The 17,773-nt window shown below is 41.2% G+C and overlaps 2 protein-coding genes and 1 pseudogene across 2 annotated transcripts in view; all 3 read right to left on the reverse strand.

Annotated features, from left to right (window-relative positions):
- Positions 1–772: 772 nt before the first annotated feature.
- On the reverse strand, positions 773–1,772 carry LOC104929504 (tripartite motif-containing protein 29-like; annotated as a pseudogene).
- Positions 1,773–3,562: 1,790 nt separating this feature from the next.
- On the reverse strand, positions 3,563–5,867 carry LOC104938350 (tripartite motif-containing protein 16-like). Its single transcript, XM_027277038.1, has 2 exons — positions 4,624–5,867; positions 3,563–4,582 (listed from the first exon to the last, which is right to left on the reverse strand). Exons 1-2 carry the CDS (start codon positions 5,860–5,862, stop codon positions 4,544–4,546), a joined length of 1,278 nt encoding a protein of 425 aa, XP_027132839.1. The 5' UTR covers positions 5,863–5,867; the 3' UTR covers positions 3,563–4,543.
- A 1,080-nt stretch (positions 5,868–6,947) lies between these two features.
- Positions 6,948–17,773, reverse strand: part of atp8b1 (ATPase phospholipid transporting 8B1) — a 33,037-nt gene continuing 22,211 nt past the window's right edge. The window contains exons 14-30 of the mRNA XM_010754731.3: positions 17,340–17,463; positions 16,543–16,586; positions 16,222–16,378; positions 15,919–16,107; positions 15,263–15,375; positions 14,946–15,110; positions 14,531–14,642; positions 14,101–14,176; positions 11,883–12,015; positions 11,637–11,765; positions 11,392–11,548; positions 11,076–11,299; positions 10,570–10,653; positions 10,135–10,380; positions 9,887–10,025; positions 8,787–8,917; positions 6,948–8,642 (exon numbers count right to left, since the gene is read on the reverse strand). Of these exons, the coding sequence (XP_010753033.1) occupies positions 8,406–8,642; positions 8,787–8,917; positions 9,887–10,025; positions 10,135–10,380; positions 10,570–10,653; positions 11,076–11,299; positions 11,392–11,548; positions 11,637–11,765; positions 11,883–12,015; positions 14,101–14,176; positions 14,531–14,642; positions 14,946–15,110; positions 15,263–15,375; positions 15,919–16,107; positions 16,222–16,378; positions 16,543–16,586; positions 17,340–17,463 (2,460 nt within the window). The 3' untranslated portion in view covers positions 6,948–8,405. The remainder of the gene's footprint in view (positions 8,643–8,786; positions 8,918–9,886; positions 10,026–10,134; positions 10,381–10,569; positions 10,654–11,075; positions 11,300–11,391; positions 11,549–11,636; positions 11,766–11,882; positions 12,016–14,100; positions 14,177–14,530; positions 14,643–14,945; positions 15,111–15,262; positions 15,376–15,918; positions 16,108–16,221; positions 16,379–16,542; positions 16,587–17,339; positions 17,464–17,773) is intronic.

Here is a 17,773-nt window from a genome sequence, read left to right on the forward strand (position 1 = left end):
GTCATTACTTACTATCACAAGAAGAGCGGGGAGAAGAAAAAATGAGAGATTCCTCTCTAAATCTCACCCGTCCATCCATCAGTTTCTGTCTACCTCAGCTCAGCTGTGGATCCATAACCAACACCAAGTCCAGCATAGAGTGGCTGAGTGAATGTGGTCTGGACACTGTGGAGCAGAGTCATGGTCTCAGAGATGCTGTAGAAGGACAGAGTACCAGCCCTGTGATCCAGGTACACTCCTACTCTGGAGGACTTAGAGCCTCTGATGGACTTTATGATGTTGTTATGTTTATATTCAAAACCAGTATTCAAACAGTATAATGCCCAAGATGTGTCATTGTTTCCAAATCCACTTTCATGTATTTTTCTTCTCATATCCGAGTATGTGACTGCTACTGACACTCCTAACCCACTCCACTCTACTTCCCAGTAACAACGTCTAGTCAAACTCTCTCTACTCAGGACCTGAAGACTGTGAAAGTAACTGGGTGAATCTGAAAGATTAAAATGTAAATCCACTGTCATCTTCATCATTTTAAAAACTAGCTGATTCGCCACTGTTGCTTTTCTGTTCCCTTCAGATAATGACACGTCTGTGTGTGCTGTGTTTGGATCCAGTGTGATTTGACGCGAGTATTGTAAGAATTCATCTCTGGTCTTTGGTTCTTCTTGTGGCAGTAAAACATCAACTTCCATCTCGGTCATTGAGATCTTGGTCCATACTTCACTAAGAATGTCCTGTAGTTTATCTCTGACCTCTGACACTGCTGCTGTCACATCCTCAAAGTGTTGTACGGGACGGATATTAATGCTGGGTGAGTCTGCAGATTCATTAAGACATGACAGGGATTGGTAATTCTCTAGAAACTGAATGTGGGCGTCTGTGTTTGAGAACTGTTTCAATTCAGCGTCCTTCCTCCTCAGTTCAGTGATCTCCTGCTGCAGCTTCTCCTGAAGATCTTTGACTTGACTTACTTTCCTTTTCTGCTGGAATCTGATCAGCTGCATGACATCAGAGCTTCTTTTCTCAATTAGACAGATTAGATCTTTTAACATCTTCTCATTGTCCCTCACTGCTTTATCAGCAGAGCGAATGATAGCCTCCACCTCCTGCTGGAGAAGCTTCACATCTTTCTCTCTGTCCTGGATTCCCTGCTGTATTTTTTGCTGACTCACCCCGAGCGCTCTCTGCTTCTCGGTCATTTCGTCTTCAGCTAAGACTGTGTCGTGGCCTTTATGTTCATCCATAGAGCAGAGGTAACAGATACACTGCTGATCAGTACGACAGAAAATCTTCATTTCCTCATCGTGACGAGAACATTTGTTCTTAGACTTCTTGGAAAGGTCGACCAGCTTGTGTTTATCAAAAGCAGGGGATTCATAGTGAGGCTGGAGGTGTTGCTCACAGTAAGAAACCTGACACTGCAGACAGGACTTGACAGCTTTCAGCTTCCTTCCAGTGCAGAAATCACAGGACACATCTTCAGGTCCAGCATAGCACTGATCAGCTGGAGCAGCTTGGAGTCCAGTCTTCTTCAGATCTTCCACTAAATCAGCTAACATGGTGTTTTTCACCAGGACAGGCCTCGGCATGAAGGTCTGTCTGCACTGAGGACAGCTGTGGATCTCCTTCTGATCCTCTTCATCAAAATAGCTTTTAATACAGTTCATACAGTAGCTGTGTCCACAGGGAATAGTCACAGGAATTTTCAGCAAATTTAGACAGATTGAACAGCAGAATTTTTCCTGATCCATTATTCCTCGCTGCGCCATTTCACATTTTCATCAAAGGCAGTCAAAGTCTAGACTGAGATATGTGGACTGAAAGGCATTCAGTGGATTTAAGTTTATAACCGTGGGCTTATCAGATCAGACTTTGATCAATTACTGGAAAATGAATAGGTGTGAACTTTATAGGCCCCCTTTTACAACATAGAGCAAAGATCATATTGTGCATAAAAAAGAGAACTTGAAAGATTTACTGAAGCTCCAATTAGAAATATAGTCACATAGTTTAATCATTAATGAATCAATAATCATAGCACAGAGACATCACTAGTGAAAGTTACAAATTACCTTCTAATGGTGTCAGACAAAAGACTCATCTCTGTACTTATCTTGACAGTTCTTAGTGCTGCATTGGATACCATTGACCATCATCTAATTTGCATTCTAATTCTAGTTGGCATTAAAGGAACCACGCTAAGCTGGTTTAAATCTTATTTTTCAGATGGATCTCAGTTTGTTCATGTTAATGATGCATTCTCGACACGCACCAAAATCAGTCATGGAGTTCCACAAGGTTCTGCACTGGACCACTTCTATTCAGCTTACATGTTTCCTTTCAGAAACATTATTAGGGATCGCTCCATTAACTTTTATTGTTATGCAGATGATATCCAATTATATATATCAATCAAGCCTGATGACACCGATCGGTTAGCTAAACTTCAAACATGTCTTAAAGACATAAAAAATTGGATGACCTGCATTTTGCTGATGTTAAACTCAGACAAAAAAAAAAGTTCTTGTAATTGGACTGAAACACCTCAGAAACTCTCTTTCTAGAGACTTAGCTACTTTATACGGGATCACCCTGGCCTCCAGCTCCACTGTAGAGAATCTTGGAGTTGTCTTTCATCAGGATTTGTCCTTTAATGTCCACATAAAACAAATTTCAAGGATTGTCTTTTTTCACCTAGGCAACATTGCGAAAATCAGACGCATCTTGTCTGTATGTAGAGAAACTAGTCCACGCATTTGTTACTTCTAGGCTGGACTATTGTAACTTCTGTTATCAGGCTGCTCCAATAAGTCTCTAAGGACTTTGCAGTTAATTCAGAATGCTGCTGCACGTGTTCTGACAGGAACCAAGATCAGAGATCACATCTCTCCCATTTTGGCTTCCTTGCATTGGCCACCTGCTAAATCTAGAATAGAATTTAAAATTCTTCTCCTTACTTACAAAGCTCTTCATGGTCAGCACCATCATATCTAAAAGAGCTCATAATACCTTACTACCCCTCTAGAACACTGCACTCTCAAAATGCATATACACTGACTGGCCACCTCATTAGGTACACTTGTACAATCCAATGTGATCCAGTTCACAACTCTACTATAAATACTTATACTTTTTTAGTTTTTGTTGACACTTTCAGAGAGGTATTATTTCACTATTATGTTACTATTCACAGCAGTCTCCACTAGGTTGTTGCTAGGTGTTGTCATTTACAGGTAGACCGTGGTTAGGTTTCATTCATTTAATTTTTCTTTTGTACCCTTTCTGCTCTTCATTTTTCTGCAGTCTCAGCTCTTCAACCAGTGTTTTACTTTTTGTAAAGCAGCCCTGATGCTGGACTAAATCCTTGCATAGGTTTGGTTCAATCTTTCCATCTACATAGTCTATTGAACCATTCTGTTATCACTAACAGAGGAAAAAAAAACAATGATTATCGACATAATGACAATGAAGCAGCTTTAATACACTAATGCATGTAAATATGAGTTTACAGAGGAAAGAGGAAGCGCTGCAGTGCTCTGATGGCTGATCCAACATGTGCTCTTTATTGAGGCAGGTAAAAGTGTACAAAGGACAAAGAAATGCAGGAAATCTTGCTTTATATCAAATGCAGATAACATGGATAAATAAAGAACTTCAAATGAATTAATAAAATAAATTTATTTTTGAGCATTGGTACAGACTAGCAGGTACCAACTCTAGGCCTTTATCTTCTGACAAACACATGATCAGTCTGGATGATATCAGCTGAGTGGCCTTTTACCAAGCACACCAGAACCAATAAAACAATAGAATAAACAATCCTGTAGAAGAAGAAAGTAAAACTGCCATTCCAGAAAAAGAAATGAAAATAAATAACATTAAATAATGCTCATTATATTTACAGTTTCCTGAAGCCCAACGTTCAGTTTATGGCCACAAAAGACCAAAATATAAAGCAAACCCTCAAGAAAAAAGATTAAAATGATCAATTATTATAAACATATCTATTTATGTTTTTATTGTTTCAATTCATTGTTTCAATTTTAGAACCGTTTCATACTGCCAAGAAGAACTAACTAAACTATTTCAATACCTTGTCATTACTTTTAACATTAATGGAAAATCAGGTCATCAGTGAAAAAGAAACACCACAGCAATGAGAGATTCCTCTCTAGATCTCACCCGTCCATCCATCAGTTTCTGTCTACCTCAGCTCAACTGTGGATCCTAAACCAACACCAAGTCCAGCATAGAGTGGCTGAGTGAATGTGGTCTGGACTCTGTGGAGCAGAGTCATGGTCTCAGAGACGCTGTAGAAGGACAGAGTACCAGCCCTGTGATCCAGGTACACTCCTACTCTGGAAGACTCAGGGCCAGAGATGTACTTTATGATGTTGTTATGTCTGAATTCAAAACCAGTATTCAAACAGTATAATGCCCAAGATGTGTCATTTTTTCCAAATCCACTTTTATGTATTTTTCTTCTCATATCCGAGTATGTGACTGCTACTGAAACCCCAAACCCACTCCACTCTACTTCCTAGTAACAACGTCTAGGACCTGAAGACTGTGAAAGTAACTAGGTGAATCTGAAAGATATAAAAACATTTCAATCTTCACCTTTATGGGATTTGATGTTCTCGCCACTGTTGCTTTCCTGTTCCCTTCAGATAATGACACGTCTGTGTGTGCTGTGTTTGGATCCAGTGTGATTTGACGTGAGTATTGTAAGAATTCATCTCTGGTCTTTGGTTCTTCTTGTGGCAGTAAAACATCAACTTCAGTCTCTGAGATCTTGGTCCATACTTCACTAAGAATGTCCTGTAGTTTATCTTTGACCTCTGACACTGCTGCAGTTGCATCCTCAAAGTACTGCAGAGGACGGATATTAATGCTGGGTGAGCCTGCAGATTCACTGATCTGTGACAGTGAGGGGTAATTCTGTAAAAACTGGATGTGGTCATCTGTGTTTGAGAGTTGCTCCAGCTCAGCGTCTTTCCTCCTCAGTTCAGTGATCTCCTGCTGCAGCTTCTCCTGAAGATCTTTGACTCGACTCACTTCAATATTCTCCTGGGATCTGATCAGCTGCTTGACATCAGAGCTTCTTTTCTCAACAATATAAACCAGCTCAGTGAAACTCTTCTCACTGTCCATCACTGCTTTATCAGCAGAGTGATTGATAGCCTCCACCTCCTGCTGGAGAAGCTTCACATCTCTCTCTCTGTCCTGGATTCTCTGCTGGATTTTTTGCTGACTAGTTTCAAGCCTTTTCTGCCTTTCAGTCCGTTCTCCTTCAGCTACGACGATGTCATGGCCTTTATGTTCATCCATGGAGCAGAGGTAACAGATACACTGCTGATCAGTACGACAGAAAATCTTCATCACCTCATTGTGCCAAGAGCAAATGTTCTCCTGAAGCTTCTTGGAGGGGTCGACCAGCTTGTGTTTATCAAAGGCAGGGGATTCATAGTGAGGCTGGAGGTGTTGCTCACAGTAAGAAACCTGACACTGCAGACAGGACTTGACAGCTTTCAGCTTCCTTCCAGTGCAGAAATCACAGGACACATCTTCAGGTCCAGCATAGCACTGATCAGCTGGAGCAGCTTGGAGTCCAGTCTTCTTCAGATCTTCCACTAAATCAGCTAACATGGTGTTTTTCACCAGGACAGGCCTCGGTATGAAGGTCTGTCTGCACTGAGGACAGCTGTGGATCTCCTTCTGATCCTCTTCATCCCAGTGGCTTTTAATACAGTTCATACAGTAGCTGTGTCCACAGGGAATAGTCACAGGACTCTTCAGTAGGTCCAGACAGATTGAACAGCAGAATTTCTCCTGGTCCAGATGATTTTGCAGCGCCATTTCACCTTTTCATCAGAGATACATGGACTGAAAGGCTTTCAATGTCTTTAAGTGTATAGGACAGTGGGCTTATCAGATCAGACTTTGATCAGTTATTGGAAAATGAATGGGTGTGAACTTTATAGGCCCCATTGATAACATAGAGCAAAGATTATTGTGCATAAAACTTTATAGAAATGCCGAGACTTACTGTGGTAATGAATATTGTCATAATGTCCACATCCAGTCCTCTCAGCAATGCAGGTTATTCAACATTATGCTTTTGAAGAAATAATTAATGTGCATGAATCAATGGGTAATTGTGAACAGTAGTTTACATACATTTTGTCAAAGATAACACAATGTTGTTTTTAGTCATGGTAGAATCAAGACTCTGAATGACTGGTCCAGACTGAAATTTCTCAACTATTGGATGGGTTGTACAGACATTCATGGTGCCCAAATTCTACTCACTTTGGTTAACGCCCAATTTTTTCTCTATGGCTCCCATGAGGTGACACTGGTAAACATCTGCTTAGGATCAGCAGGTTAGGACTGTCATTGCGAGCGTGTTAACATGCCAATGATAGCATTTAGTTTAAACCGCCTCACAGAACCATTAGCAAGTAATCTGTCAATTGTTTCGTCAATCTACGGTGGGCATGGTCATGTTGAAGGGATTATGACAAATTTCTAGGACAGATCAGTGTAACCACTGTTAAATGGTCACCTATTAACACCTATGCAGGGTGAATACAATATTCAGATTTACTTTTCACCATGTGTTAAGATGGATCTAGCTTTGTTGGAAACATTTTTTTTCAAGCCCCCTTTTTTGTTATACCATTGTCACACCAGAGGAAACATTTCAAAAAAGGCTTTTCTGGCTCTTTAGAACCAGAGTTTAGTCTGATCTGTCCTGGACAAAGATGGCAATTCAACATGGCATAAAAGACACTCTAAGGTAACAAAATAATTATGTTCAGGTGATTCTAAACGCCAGACCACTGTACCCTACTAAAACTCTCATTTTTAGCATGTAAATTGGAATTCCCACGTTCATACATGAAATGAGCCATAAAACAAACACTGGTTTCAGATTGCTAAATGTGATCATGGCTTTTATTTACAACCGTATGATAAAATACCATCATATGACAGAGACCAAACTGTTGCTGGTACAATCAGCAGCAGTCCTCATCTACTGCTTCCATTCATTCAATAATAAAAAGACATCATCTGCATACAGTAACACTAACATGAAAAGGATACAGTAACAGTCAGAACAGGAATGTCAGTTTTGGCTTAGCACTGTTTAGCGAATATCCTACATTTGATTATAGGACTGGAGAAAGCACACACATCATCTTTGGGTTCGTTGTAAACAACCAGTGACACACAGAAATTCCTCATTAACTTTACCACTTAAGGTGCATTCCATTTGACTTCTGAAAATCTATAAACGTTAAAAGAAAAGAACAAACTTACAAGAAATTGTGACACAGTTGTTGAAGGAAGACACTGTTTACAGTACCTTGGAAATATATAAAAAAAAGAAACAAAAATGATATTAGGATCCAGCTTTAAATGAGACATTTAAGGGAAAGTTTGTCCCTTAAATCAATGTCTAGGACACCATTCTGTAAGGACACTTGGGACATTTGATGAAGCTGGTGAGAAAATATCACTTCACAACTTATTTTTAAATTAAGACACACTTTATAACATCCAACCAACCTTGCATCCTGGCATAGTAACATTCCACCATTATTTATGATAAAACATTAAAAGACATTTTTAGTTTTAGCCCATTGTTTTGATGCAAAGGAAAATGATTTGCATTAACGGACGGAAATAAAACTAAACTAGCAGATGCTGTGGTCTGATAATGTGTAGCTAATGGACAAACTGCCAGCTATATATATTCTTTAATTTTAATAAAACACTTTAAACATCAAGTGCACAGTCAATGGGCTAAAACTGCAAATGTCAAAACCAACCATATTAAACAATGTTACATACATATCCAACCACAGGAGTGGTGAGAAGGGACAAACTGGCTAAAAATAAAGCTTTTATTTTAAAAATCCTGAGTTAAACAACATTGTCAGTCACACAGTTGCTGCATGACCTCAAAACCCCGGTATCGGCGGTTGTCTCTTCGGTGAGCTTTTTTTTTTTTTTTTTTTTTTTTTTTTTTCCCCCCCCCCATTTGATTTTTAACAAAGAGAGTTAGTGCATAGAGGAGGAACTGGAGACAGTGGAGTCAGGACCACACACTGGAGCAACACATTCAGTAGTGCTTCATTCCTGCAGTCAGGTTAACACACTGGTGACAAACCATGGCCCTCATTTCATTTCTAAAAGGACGAGCGATTTTAGGAGCACTTTTCCAGGCACTTAGATACCCAAAAGGAAGAGGTACAATTAAACTCCGACCAGGCTGTCGCTTCTGGTGTTGACAGTTTAGCAAGGACTGACAATAAAGACAAGCACTTCTTGCACTTTCCCAAATATAACTCCCCTAGCTACAGTTCTGCTCCATCTCCTGCTCAGCTCCCTCATCAGATGTTTTCAGCCTCCCTGTGTGGTGCCTCCCTGATGCTGTCCTGGGGTCCGCCGCGTAATTGTGGCCGCCGCCGAATGCTCTGCCCAGATGAGATGAGGTCGGCGTAGCCGCGGGAGTGAGAGAAGGCGTAGGCAGAGCGGCGGGAACGCCGGCCGCGCTCGAAGGCTGGCGGCCTTTTCTTCTTCTCCTCCTCTTTCATCTCCATCTCGTACTTCTTCCTGTTTCTTTGGACCTGGAGGATGATGGGAAATAAACAGGTAACAATTTTTCATACCATATTTCACCTAAAAGTTGTTTTTATTTAATCAAATTGCAGTTAGATCAAACAATGAGACTTCTAGTCCACAATTCAGTTGTTGACTCATGGAGGTCTCACCTTGTCTCCTACAGAGGGCCAGATGGTTTTATGGAGGAACTGAATGCAGATGACAGGCAGCAGGCTGATGCCCACAGTCAGGATAATGGTCAACCACAGGTAGGGTTGACGCAGAGCATTCGATGCTGCACCTACACACATGAAATAAATGTTAGGAGAGAGAGGTGAAGAGGTTGGGGTTTAATGTGTTTTTTTTTTACCTGCTGGAGCATTTCAACATCAAAATCAAACTTTACAGGTTGAGTCATCAGTGCAAACACTGAGCTGACAAAAAACATTTAGCTTTCAAGTCGAAAAGGTACAAAAATGTATCCACAGCTCTGGAGGACATGTCCAAAAAAGCATTTAGGAAACAGCCAATCAGAGATCTTCAAATACTGTTGCTGTGCAAATAATGGAACAACAGAAGTTGAAAGCTAATAGTATTTAAAGCCACTCTACATACTAAGGAGAATTCTGAACTAATGACCAGTTAGCTGAGCCCCACATTCTTATAAAAATTAGGATTATACTGGGGTTCAGGTGTTTTAACTCATATAGATAGTGTGTGTGTGCCCTGTCTTTTGCATGTCTTGTGCACTTCCCTTATTTGGCCTGTGATTTACTGAGGCTGGCAGGGAGAGATAATTATAAATCAATAGTACAAGGTCAGGAGAGACAGGCTAGGGGAGTATCATTTGGATATGAATCATAATGCTCATTACTGAGCAGAAAACCAAAAAAGGAATGTTATGGAATGATATTATCTGTATCAGTGGGGAGGTGTCTGAGACAGCCCACTGTTAAACGCTCTTTCTTGTACAAGAATAATAAATTCAACTTAAACTTACTTATTCAAGGGTTTTTCTTTAAAAATCCTCATAACACACACACACACACACACACACACACACTTAGTGTTGCTACATCTACGTTAAGACTGAATTTACCGCTTGAAACAGTTGTGAAACTTGACTGCTGTAATGCAAACTGTGGCTGACTGTTTCAGCTGTAGCTACAACACTTGCTTGCTTGAAAAAGTCCCCAGTTGACATGTTTATAAAAGAAAGCAAAAAGGGTTTTATCATGTGTCAGACTGCAGTGAATGGTTGGGGACTGACCGGTGAAAGTGAATGCTGAGGGGAAGATGACGTGGATGCCGGCACTGTGGAGGTCAAACATGATGCCAAAGTAGATGGCTATGCTGCCTAAAACTGCAAAGCAGTTGACGAAGGTCCAGTAGGAGGTATCCAGAGAGATCTAACAAACAGAGACGACAAAAGTCACCAGGCCATTCACACTTTAGTCTAGTGCAGTGGATTTAAATCAACATGTTAACAACTCACAGGTCAGCTTATGTATGACTGACCTGCAGGTTGACGGTAAAAACGAGCGATGAGGCGGTGACGACGGCCAAAGACTGGTAGTCAGAGGGAGCTTCTCCGTCCTGTCCCATGGTCTGAAGGAAGGCTCCGTAAGGGATGAAGAAGATGATGAGCGAGACGAAGATGCCGTGAAACAAGCTGATGAAGAAGTTCCTGTAGTTGAACAACGTCCCCTGTTGGCCGGGTAGGTAGAGCTTCGGGAATTTTAGGCTCAGTTTGTCGTTAACGTCCTGCAGGAGGAAGAAGAGAAAGTGGAGGCATCAGTTAGAGTTCTGGGGGAGCTTTGCTTTTCTCTTACTGAGCAGAAGAGCATGGAATAGAGGTTTGTATGCAAAACCAATAATGTACCTTCCAACGACTTTTTTTTTTTTTTTTTTTTTAGTACAATTCTCTGTATTTAGGACAAAGTCTGTTTTTACCTGGTCAAGAAGTCCAACTAGTAGAACAGGCAAGCTGCTGTAACACAGATTGTAGAGAGTGATGAACCAGTCTTCATAGGCGACCTGCAGACAGGAAAACACTTTCAGTGCCGGATGGTGAGAGTAAACGGACGTATGCTGGAGTGAGACTATATGTTATCAGCCCGATAGTTGTGATAATGAACAAACGGAATGTCAGGGGTGCCCCAACTATGGCAATAGTTGCCCAACTACTGTCATAGTAGAAGACATGATGCAGCATCTGGGACACCTCACAACGTCCCAAGATCTTTTTAAGTTATTACACAAGAAATAGCACAATCCACTGGTCAAATTACCATAAAATATACTGATCACACCACCGAATTTATTTAAATTATTCTTTTATTTTACTTAACTTTATGTGTTGCCACACCTGGATTATGTAGGACAATCTAAATGTTTGGGACCAAACAGGCCTTAGATCACATGATGTTTTACTCTTGATCAGGACAAATGTTGCTGACCTGTGAGGAGTATCCACTGAAGAAGGAGTACCAGAAGTGAACCAGTGTGAAGGCGAAGTTCTTGAAGAAGAAGAATCGCAAGAACTTGCACATTCGGATGTAGGACCAGCGTCCGTGCACCAGCAGGAGGCGCTCGAGGTAACGGAACTGAGCGAAGGCGTAGTCACTGGACATGACAGCCTGCATTCCCTCCTGACCGCTGATACCAACGCCGATGTCTGCAGCTGGAGGGACAGAGGGCGGGGAGGCAGATTAAAGTAGATTCACATGCATAAGAAAAGGTTTTTCTGCACCCTGAGTAGTGTCATGTCCTTACTCTTGATCATGTTGACGTCGTTGGCTCCATCTCCAATGGACAGCGTCACAGCTTTCTTGTACTTCTTCACCAAACTCACCACGTTGGCCTTTTGCTTAGGTGTGACGCGACAGCAGATAACCGCCTCGCACTCACAAGCCATGTCCACAAAGTCAACCTGCAGAGAGGTTTCACCATGTTCGTTGTTACACAAAACATCAGATCTCACTTTTATACTCTTAAATGTTTTATATATTTCATCGTACCTGTCTCAGCTCCTTCTCCTCGTCGTCCATCGGCTGTCCATCCTGAGGGACGGCGGGTGGTGGTCGCTTTCCCAGACGGCGAAGACGCAGACGACGGCGCTTCTTCTTCTTTTCGTAGAGAATCTCATTCTGAAAAAAACAGAATAGATTAGCACAATGTTAGTTGTTTGCATTTCTAAATTAAACTACTAAACTAGCTATCATTTAGCATTAATTTTAAGATTGTCAATCTTGAATGAAACCCACTAGCCAGCCTCCGGTGATGATCAGAGCGTTTTTGCCCGGCAAGGGGAAGAAAGGCTCCGTAAGTTTCTTTCTGCCACGACCGACAGCCGCTGGCTCGTTTCTTCTGTGGGCCTGACGAATCCTGAGCTTCTCACTGGAGACGCAGAAACAACAAATTCTTACACAACTTGAAGTGACAGACTTAATCCCTCATGGGCTGTTGAAATACAACTTGTAGTTTGTTTTACCAAGAACAAACGTGAACAAACCGTTCATGTGGTGTTGTACAGTTAACATTCTACCCCCTTGTGAACTTTAAAAAAGTGACGCATGAAAATGTCACAAAACTTCCCTCAAATCATTAAAGTGACTCAGATAGTTAATGTTAGGAAGCATTAAAGCGGCAAAAGCTCTCATCATTTTTTCATACACTGGTCAGCTTTGACCATTTCAAGCAAAATACGATTTGATATTTATGGACGGTAAACCATTCTTTTCATTAAATAATGGCTATTTGAATATTTGAAAATCACGACCCATCCCTGTTACACAACACGTCTCCTTTCAGACTAATGGAAAGACAACGCCCAAAGAACACTTCCGTGTTTATTTTACTACACTGTGTCTTGTTTGTGTTTCCACAGATGCTGGCGGTAAATGGGTTAGTGTAACTCTGACTGCTTAAGCCTCATATTAGCTTCAGCTGAACTGGGATCACTTCACAGCCCTTAAAAGGACGAGGGAATGACAAACATACACATGGCATGCGAGTGTTGTATTTAAATATTCTTGAGAAGGTGCTCTTTGTACATTGATGGGAAAAAGCAACTTTTTTGCCTCTGTGAGAGGAGAAACCAGAGCCAAGATTGGAGGCGCTGAAAGCTAAAGCCTACTTTGGCCTCCTGTGCTGTGAAGCACTTTTCAAGCCGTGTGAGTCGGTGGCCAGTTTACAGCACACCAAAACCAGCACACTGGGTGCCCCTTGAGTGCACTGAATTGCTGAGAAAGCACATGGAAGTGCTTCGAGATGATGCAGTGGTGGAGAACATACTGCACAAGGTATCCACAGCTGGACTGAAAATGCCAGACGAGAACAGGATGAAAAAAACGCCAGTTGGCTATCGGCACACAACAGAGCCAGAGGCAGCAGCACAACACTCATGCCGATGTGAGTTTTATGAAGCAGTGGAATTGGTTACAGAAGAACTAAAGAGGAGATTCGACCAAGAAGGCATGGAAACAGCAGCTCTTAGAGAGAAGGTGGTTATTAAGACAGCCAAAAAGGAACAAACAGTGAATGTGGATTTCCTGCACATTCCCTTGCACCTCGACAGGGAGACGCAGCTAAAAATGATCGGAGACGTCTTCGGTGACTCTCCCGGTAACACCGTACAAGACAGCTGCAAATATGTCTAAACTCCATCCACAAATGAGGGCTGCTTTCAAAGAACCTGAACACCAACACCACAGTTACATGGACAGCTGTGACAAATTGTTTACTGTTGCCATGGTGATCAGTACCATGAACAGTTAGACGGACTCTGACACATTGTTTGTTGTGGTTCTATTATGTGTATGTAACGCATACAAATACACAGGATGGCGCCTATAATTCCCTCTATTGTTATATGAGATAAGATTTTTGCAGGCTTAATTAATGTAGCCGAGGCTCCGGGTTCATTGTTATTACAAACCTAGGAGCAATCAGGTCTGAATTATCTGTGAATTAAAAGTTCCTCTCGGGTTTTGATTGAGAACTGACCCCATGTCTCATTGTGTTTAAGTGTTGTTTTATGATTTTCTCTTTACTTCTAATATTGAGACTCATATCAATGCGTATATTACACGTAGGCTACATGTGCTTAACTTGTATCATTGTGTACTGTCTGGGTGGCTTTGTGAATAAATAATGCAGTTGACCATGTGTCACCGCTGCATGTAACAATATTGTCATGGTGTAGGAGCCATATTATGCCAAACCATATTATTTCAGAAATCACGTAATGGAAATGCTACTGCCAACAAATCTAATGCAACACTGACGACTGTTTTATAAAATAAAAACAAATGCCCATAACAGCAGCAGTTGCCGTGGCAGGGCAGTGGCAGCTGTCTCAGAGACCAGCAGCTTTCCCAAACTAGGATTTTAGGATTACTGTCTTTTTGCTCCACCATGATGGTGTGGCAGAGGAAGAGCAGTTTGAAAAACTCCATAACATCTTTTTCATCATCAACTCACTTGACGTCTTCTCCATAGTGGATCTCCATGTCGTCCGTCAACAGTGAACAAGAGTATCCAATGTTCTCTGCAGTTTCTGGGGAAAAGATCGAAACACACTGAAGGTGAGAGGAAAACCCACAAATGACTCCGCTGATTAAATGTGACCCAAAAGGGAATTACATAACATCTTCAATGCGTACCTCCTATGTGTCAAAACCAAACAAACAAAAAAAATAAAATTAATTAATTAATTAATTAAATTATTATATATATCTATATATATTATATATATATATATATATATATATATATATATATATATATATATTATATATTTTATATATATATATATATATATTATATATATAAAATATGCTTGTTCTTATTGGCTCATTAGTACAGGTTGACTGATGGTATGAATCCTCTGTGTGGTCTGAGGTGTTGGTACCTTTCTTATCTCCAGTCAGGACCCAGATCTTGATGTCAGCCTTGGCCAGTGTGGCGATGGTCTCCGGTACTCCGTCCTGCAATTTGTCCTCGATGGCTGTTGCCCCAATTAGCTGGACGGAGGGATACAGATACATGTAAACCTTTAATTTACAGATTTTTAGGAGAAACAGCCTTGTAGTAAAGAGGGAAACACTTCAGGATGTTTTTCAGTTGAATTTCATGAAGAAACTGGCTTCTCTGGTGTTGATGTAAGTTAAAAGGGAAGCAGAGGGGGGAAAAAATGATGGCAAACCCTAACCAATAGAAAACCCCCAGGTAATTCAGCTGATTATAATTTCTTTAAATATACCTCCTTCCTGACTGAAACTTAAGTTTTGTTAAGCATGAAAAAAGGTTTTTTGTTCTCCGCTCACCAGCAGGTTGTTCTCGATCTGCTCGTACACTCGGTCAAGGGCAGCATCTCTGTTAGACATGGTCACCTGGGCTTCTTTGTGGTTCCTGGACCAGGTGGCATACTCGGTGGCGCTGATGTCTTTGTAGCACAAGCACAGTGTCCGCAAGGTTGCGTTGGCAAAGATCTGAAGCACAGAACACAGACCATGATTGCTTCCACGTAAACAAGAGAAACAACTACATACTTTACATGCATGTCATCATTTCTACATAAAGTATGTCTGCTGTGCAAAGATGGACTACATACAGCCGTGAGAATAAAGCCATAAAAACTCACATCCAAAGCTTGCTGGGTAGTTTCTTTGTGTCTGGAGTCTGGGGAAAGTCTCTCATAGATGACGGTGTCGGCTCCTTTACAGTAAAGACGAATACGACCATCAGGAAACTTCACTGAAAGAGAGAAGAGACAGCAGGACAGAGGGTCAGAGGTGGGACACACCCATCGTTCAGCATGCCTGTAAACTCTTCAGTCAATTCATAAGTCCTAGACTTTGTTTAGCAAACACAAATTTCCCTCTTGTATTGTAACTTGTATCTGCAATCAGACGTAAAGTCAAAAGGCTAAAGCTAAAATGTATAAAATGACGTACTTGAACATTTTTGCAGCCTGATAATGATTTAGGATGTTTAAACAGCCACAAAGCGTGTTTTAACATGCTAGCTAGAACAACACAAGTAACTCTGTCTATGGCTCTCAGCACTGGCTCCTACTGAACAAATAAATCCAACAGATCTCAAATATGTAGCTGTATGTGTAATTGCGCCAGAAGAAACTGTGTTTGTAGTGATGAGGATGATCACCAGATTTAACCACAAATGTAGCATTTTATTCTTTTTGTTTTTATAAAACATTTTGAGCGTGTGAATTGTCTTCTGTAAGACAGAACCAGAAATGAAGTGTGTGTTTGCGTGTGTGGGTCTGTGCACTCGTACAGATGATAGACATGCGCTTGCGGTCGGAGTTGAAGTCGAGCAGCGCCAACATTTCGTAGGTCGCGTCTTGCCCCATCTCGGTGATGGTGATGGTGTCCTGTGTGCGAGCCAGAAACACATAGCCGAAGTTCCTGGCGGCAGTCACCAGGGCGCCCTCATCGGGAGATGCTGCCTGATACACCAGTTCACCTGAGGGAAAGATATGAACCCAAACAGTCAGCTCTGGTGGTTGCCATTTACTCATCACACTTTTAGTTCTCTCAGGCTTAATCACCTTTGCCCAAACTAGGATTTTAGGATTACCGTCTTTTTGCTCCACCATGACTGTGTGGCAGAGGGAGAGCAGTTTGAAGAACTCCATAACATCTTTATCCTTCCCGGACCGAATGCACGCGACCAGGGAATGATCCATGAACTGGAACTTTTTGTCAGCGAAGCGGTTCCAGTTCCAGTCCACCGGCTAACGGAAAACAGGAAAAGGACTTTGAAGACCAATATGACGACACTGATGATGTGATATTTTAGACCACGTGCCAATTATCATCTATTTCAGTGTTGTGCAGTTCATATTTTCACTCAAAATCTGAAAATCTGCTTTTCATATGTTTAGAATTGATATTTTACCCTTCCTCTGTCCAGTGTCACTCCCTCAGCAGTGGTCGGTTCACCTGGAGAAGAAGACGACGTATATAAATACAGATAGAAGATGGCAAAAAAAAAAAAAAGGGAGTACAGTAGAATGTTGGTGTAATTTTTGTCTTGACGACCAAATGAAGTGTTAGGATTTGTTCATTTGTGCTGATCCACAAAGTCGTTCATGTTATTTTACCTACAGTGGCGCCTTCCTTCCTTTCCTTTATAAAAGACCTGTGCCACTGAGTCACAGACTGTAAAGCCATTTGCAAACTTTAAATCCGTCTTTGCATGTTTGTTCTGCTCTTATCTAAATTTCATTTCTTCCTGCTGCAATGAACCAGTTTATCTGGAACAGAACTTTAAAGACTCATTTCATCTTCCTGATAACACGATCCTGTCAGGATGCAGTACAGGAAGAGATAAAATACTAAATAATAATAAAAAATCCTGCAGAAGGGTCATCGTACATGTAGAACATCGATTTCATATAAAAATCTTGCATATTCAGGTGTCGTAGAGGTCGTCATTGCAAAGAAAAGACAGCAGGTGTCACTGTCTTGCTTTCTATCATCATACTGGTTTCCTTCTTGTATCTTGCCATTTCCTCCTCAGGTTGTTTCACTGACCCCAGAGAGTGAATTCCCTCAAGCAACACCACAGGTCGATGTTTAACCCCTCTTCCACTGTTACAGTCTCAGTTCTCACAGGCTACCTTCATTTTAAGTCTTTATAAACAAAACTGCTGAAAACAGTTTAACGTTTGAGTGAAATGAAGCAGTCACTACCGTAGGTGCGTCCGGCGATGGTGCACTTCTTGAACTGCATGATGTTTTGGGTCAGAGTTCCCGTCTTGTCAGAGAAGATGTACTCGATCTGACCGAGCTGTTCGTTCAGGGTGGTGGTTCGAGCCTGCACGGGGGCAACAAGTGATGACGGGTGGAAGATGATGCACAGAGAAAACTTCAAGTCATACTTTTTACTGCAACACTGAAACTTTTAACATCAAGTCTTTATCAGCAAGTGCAGGTCAGAAAGCTCAGTTGTCATTACATAACCTCAGTCTCAAATTCTGGTTGCATAAATTACAAGCAGCCGATTATACAGAAAGATTCAAATTGCTGATGAGACTGTGAGATGCAGTTAAGTGGACGACCATGAAAGAAACTGAAAAAAATGGTTTTATTATTATTATTATTTTTTGCTGAGAAAAGTCCATCAT

Source organism: Larimichthys crocea, unplaced genomic scaffold (genome assembly GCF_000972845.2).
Source record: "Larimichthys crocea isolate SSNF unplaced genomic scaffold, L_crocea_2.0 scaffold82, whole genome shotgun sequence".
In the NCBI taxonomy this organism is placed as follows: Eukaryota; Metazoa; Chordata; class Actinopteri; family Sciaenidae; genus Larimichthys; species Larimichthys crocea.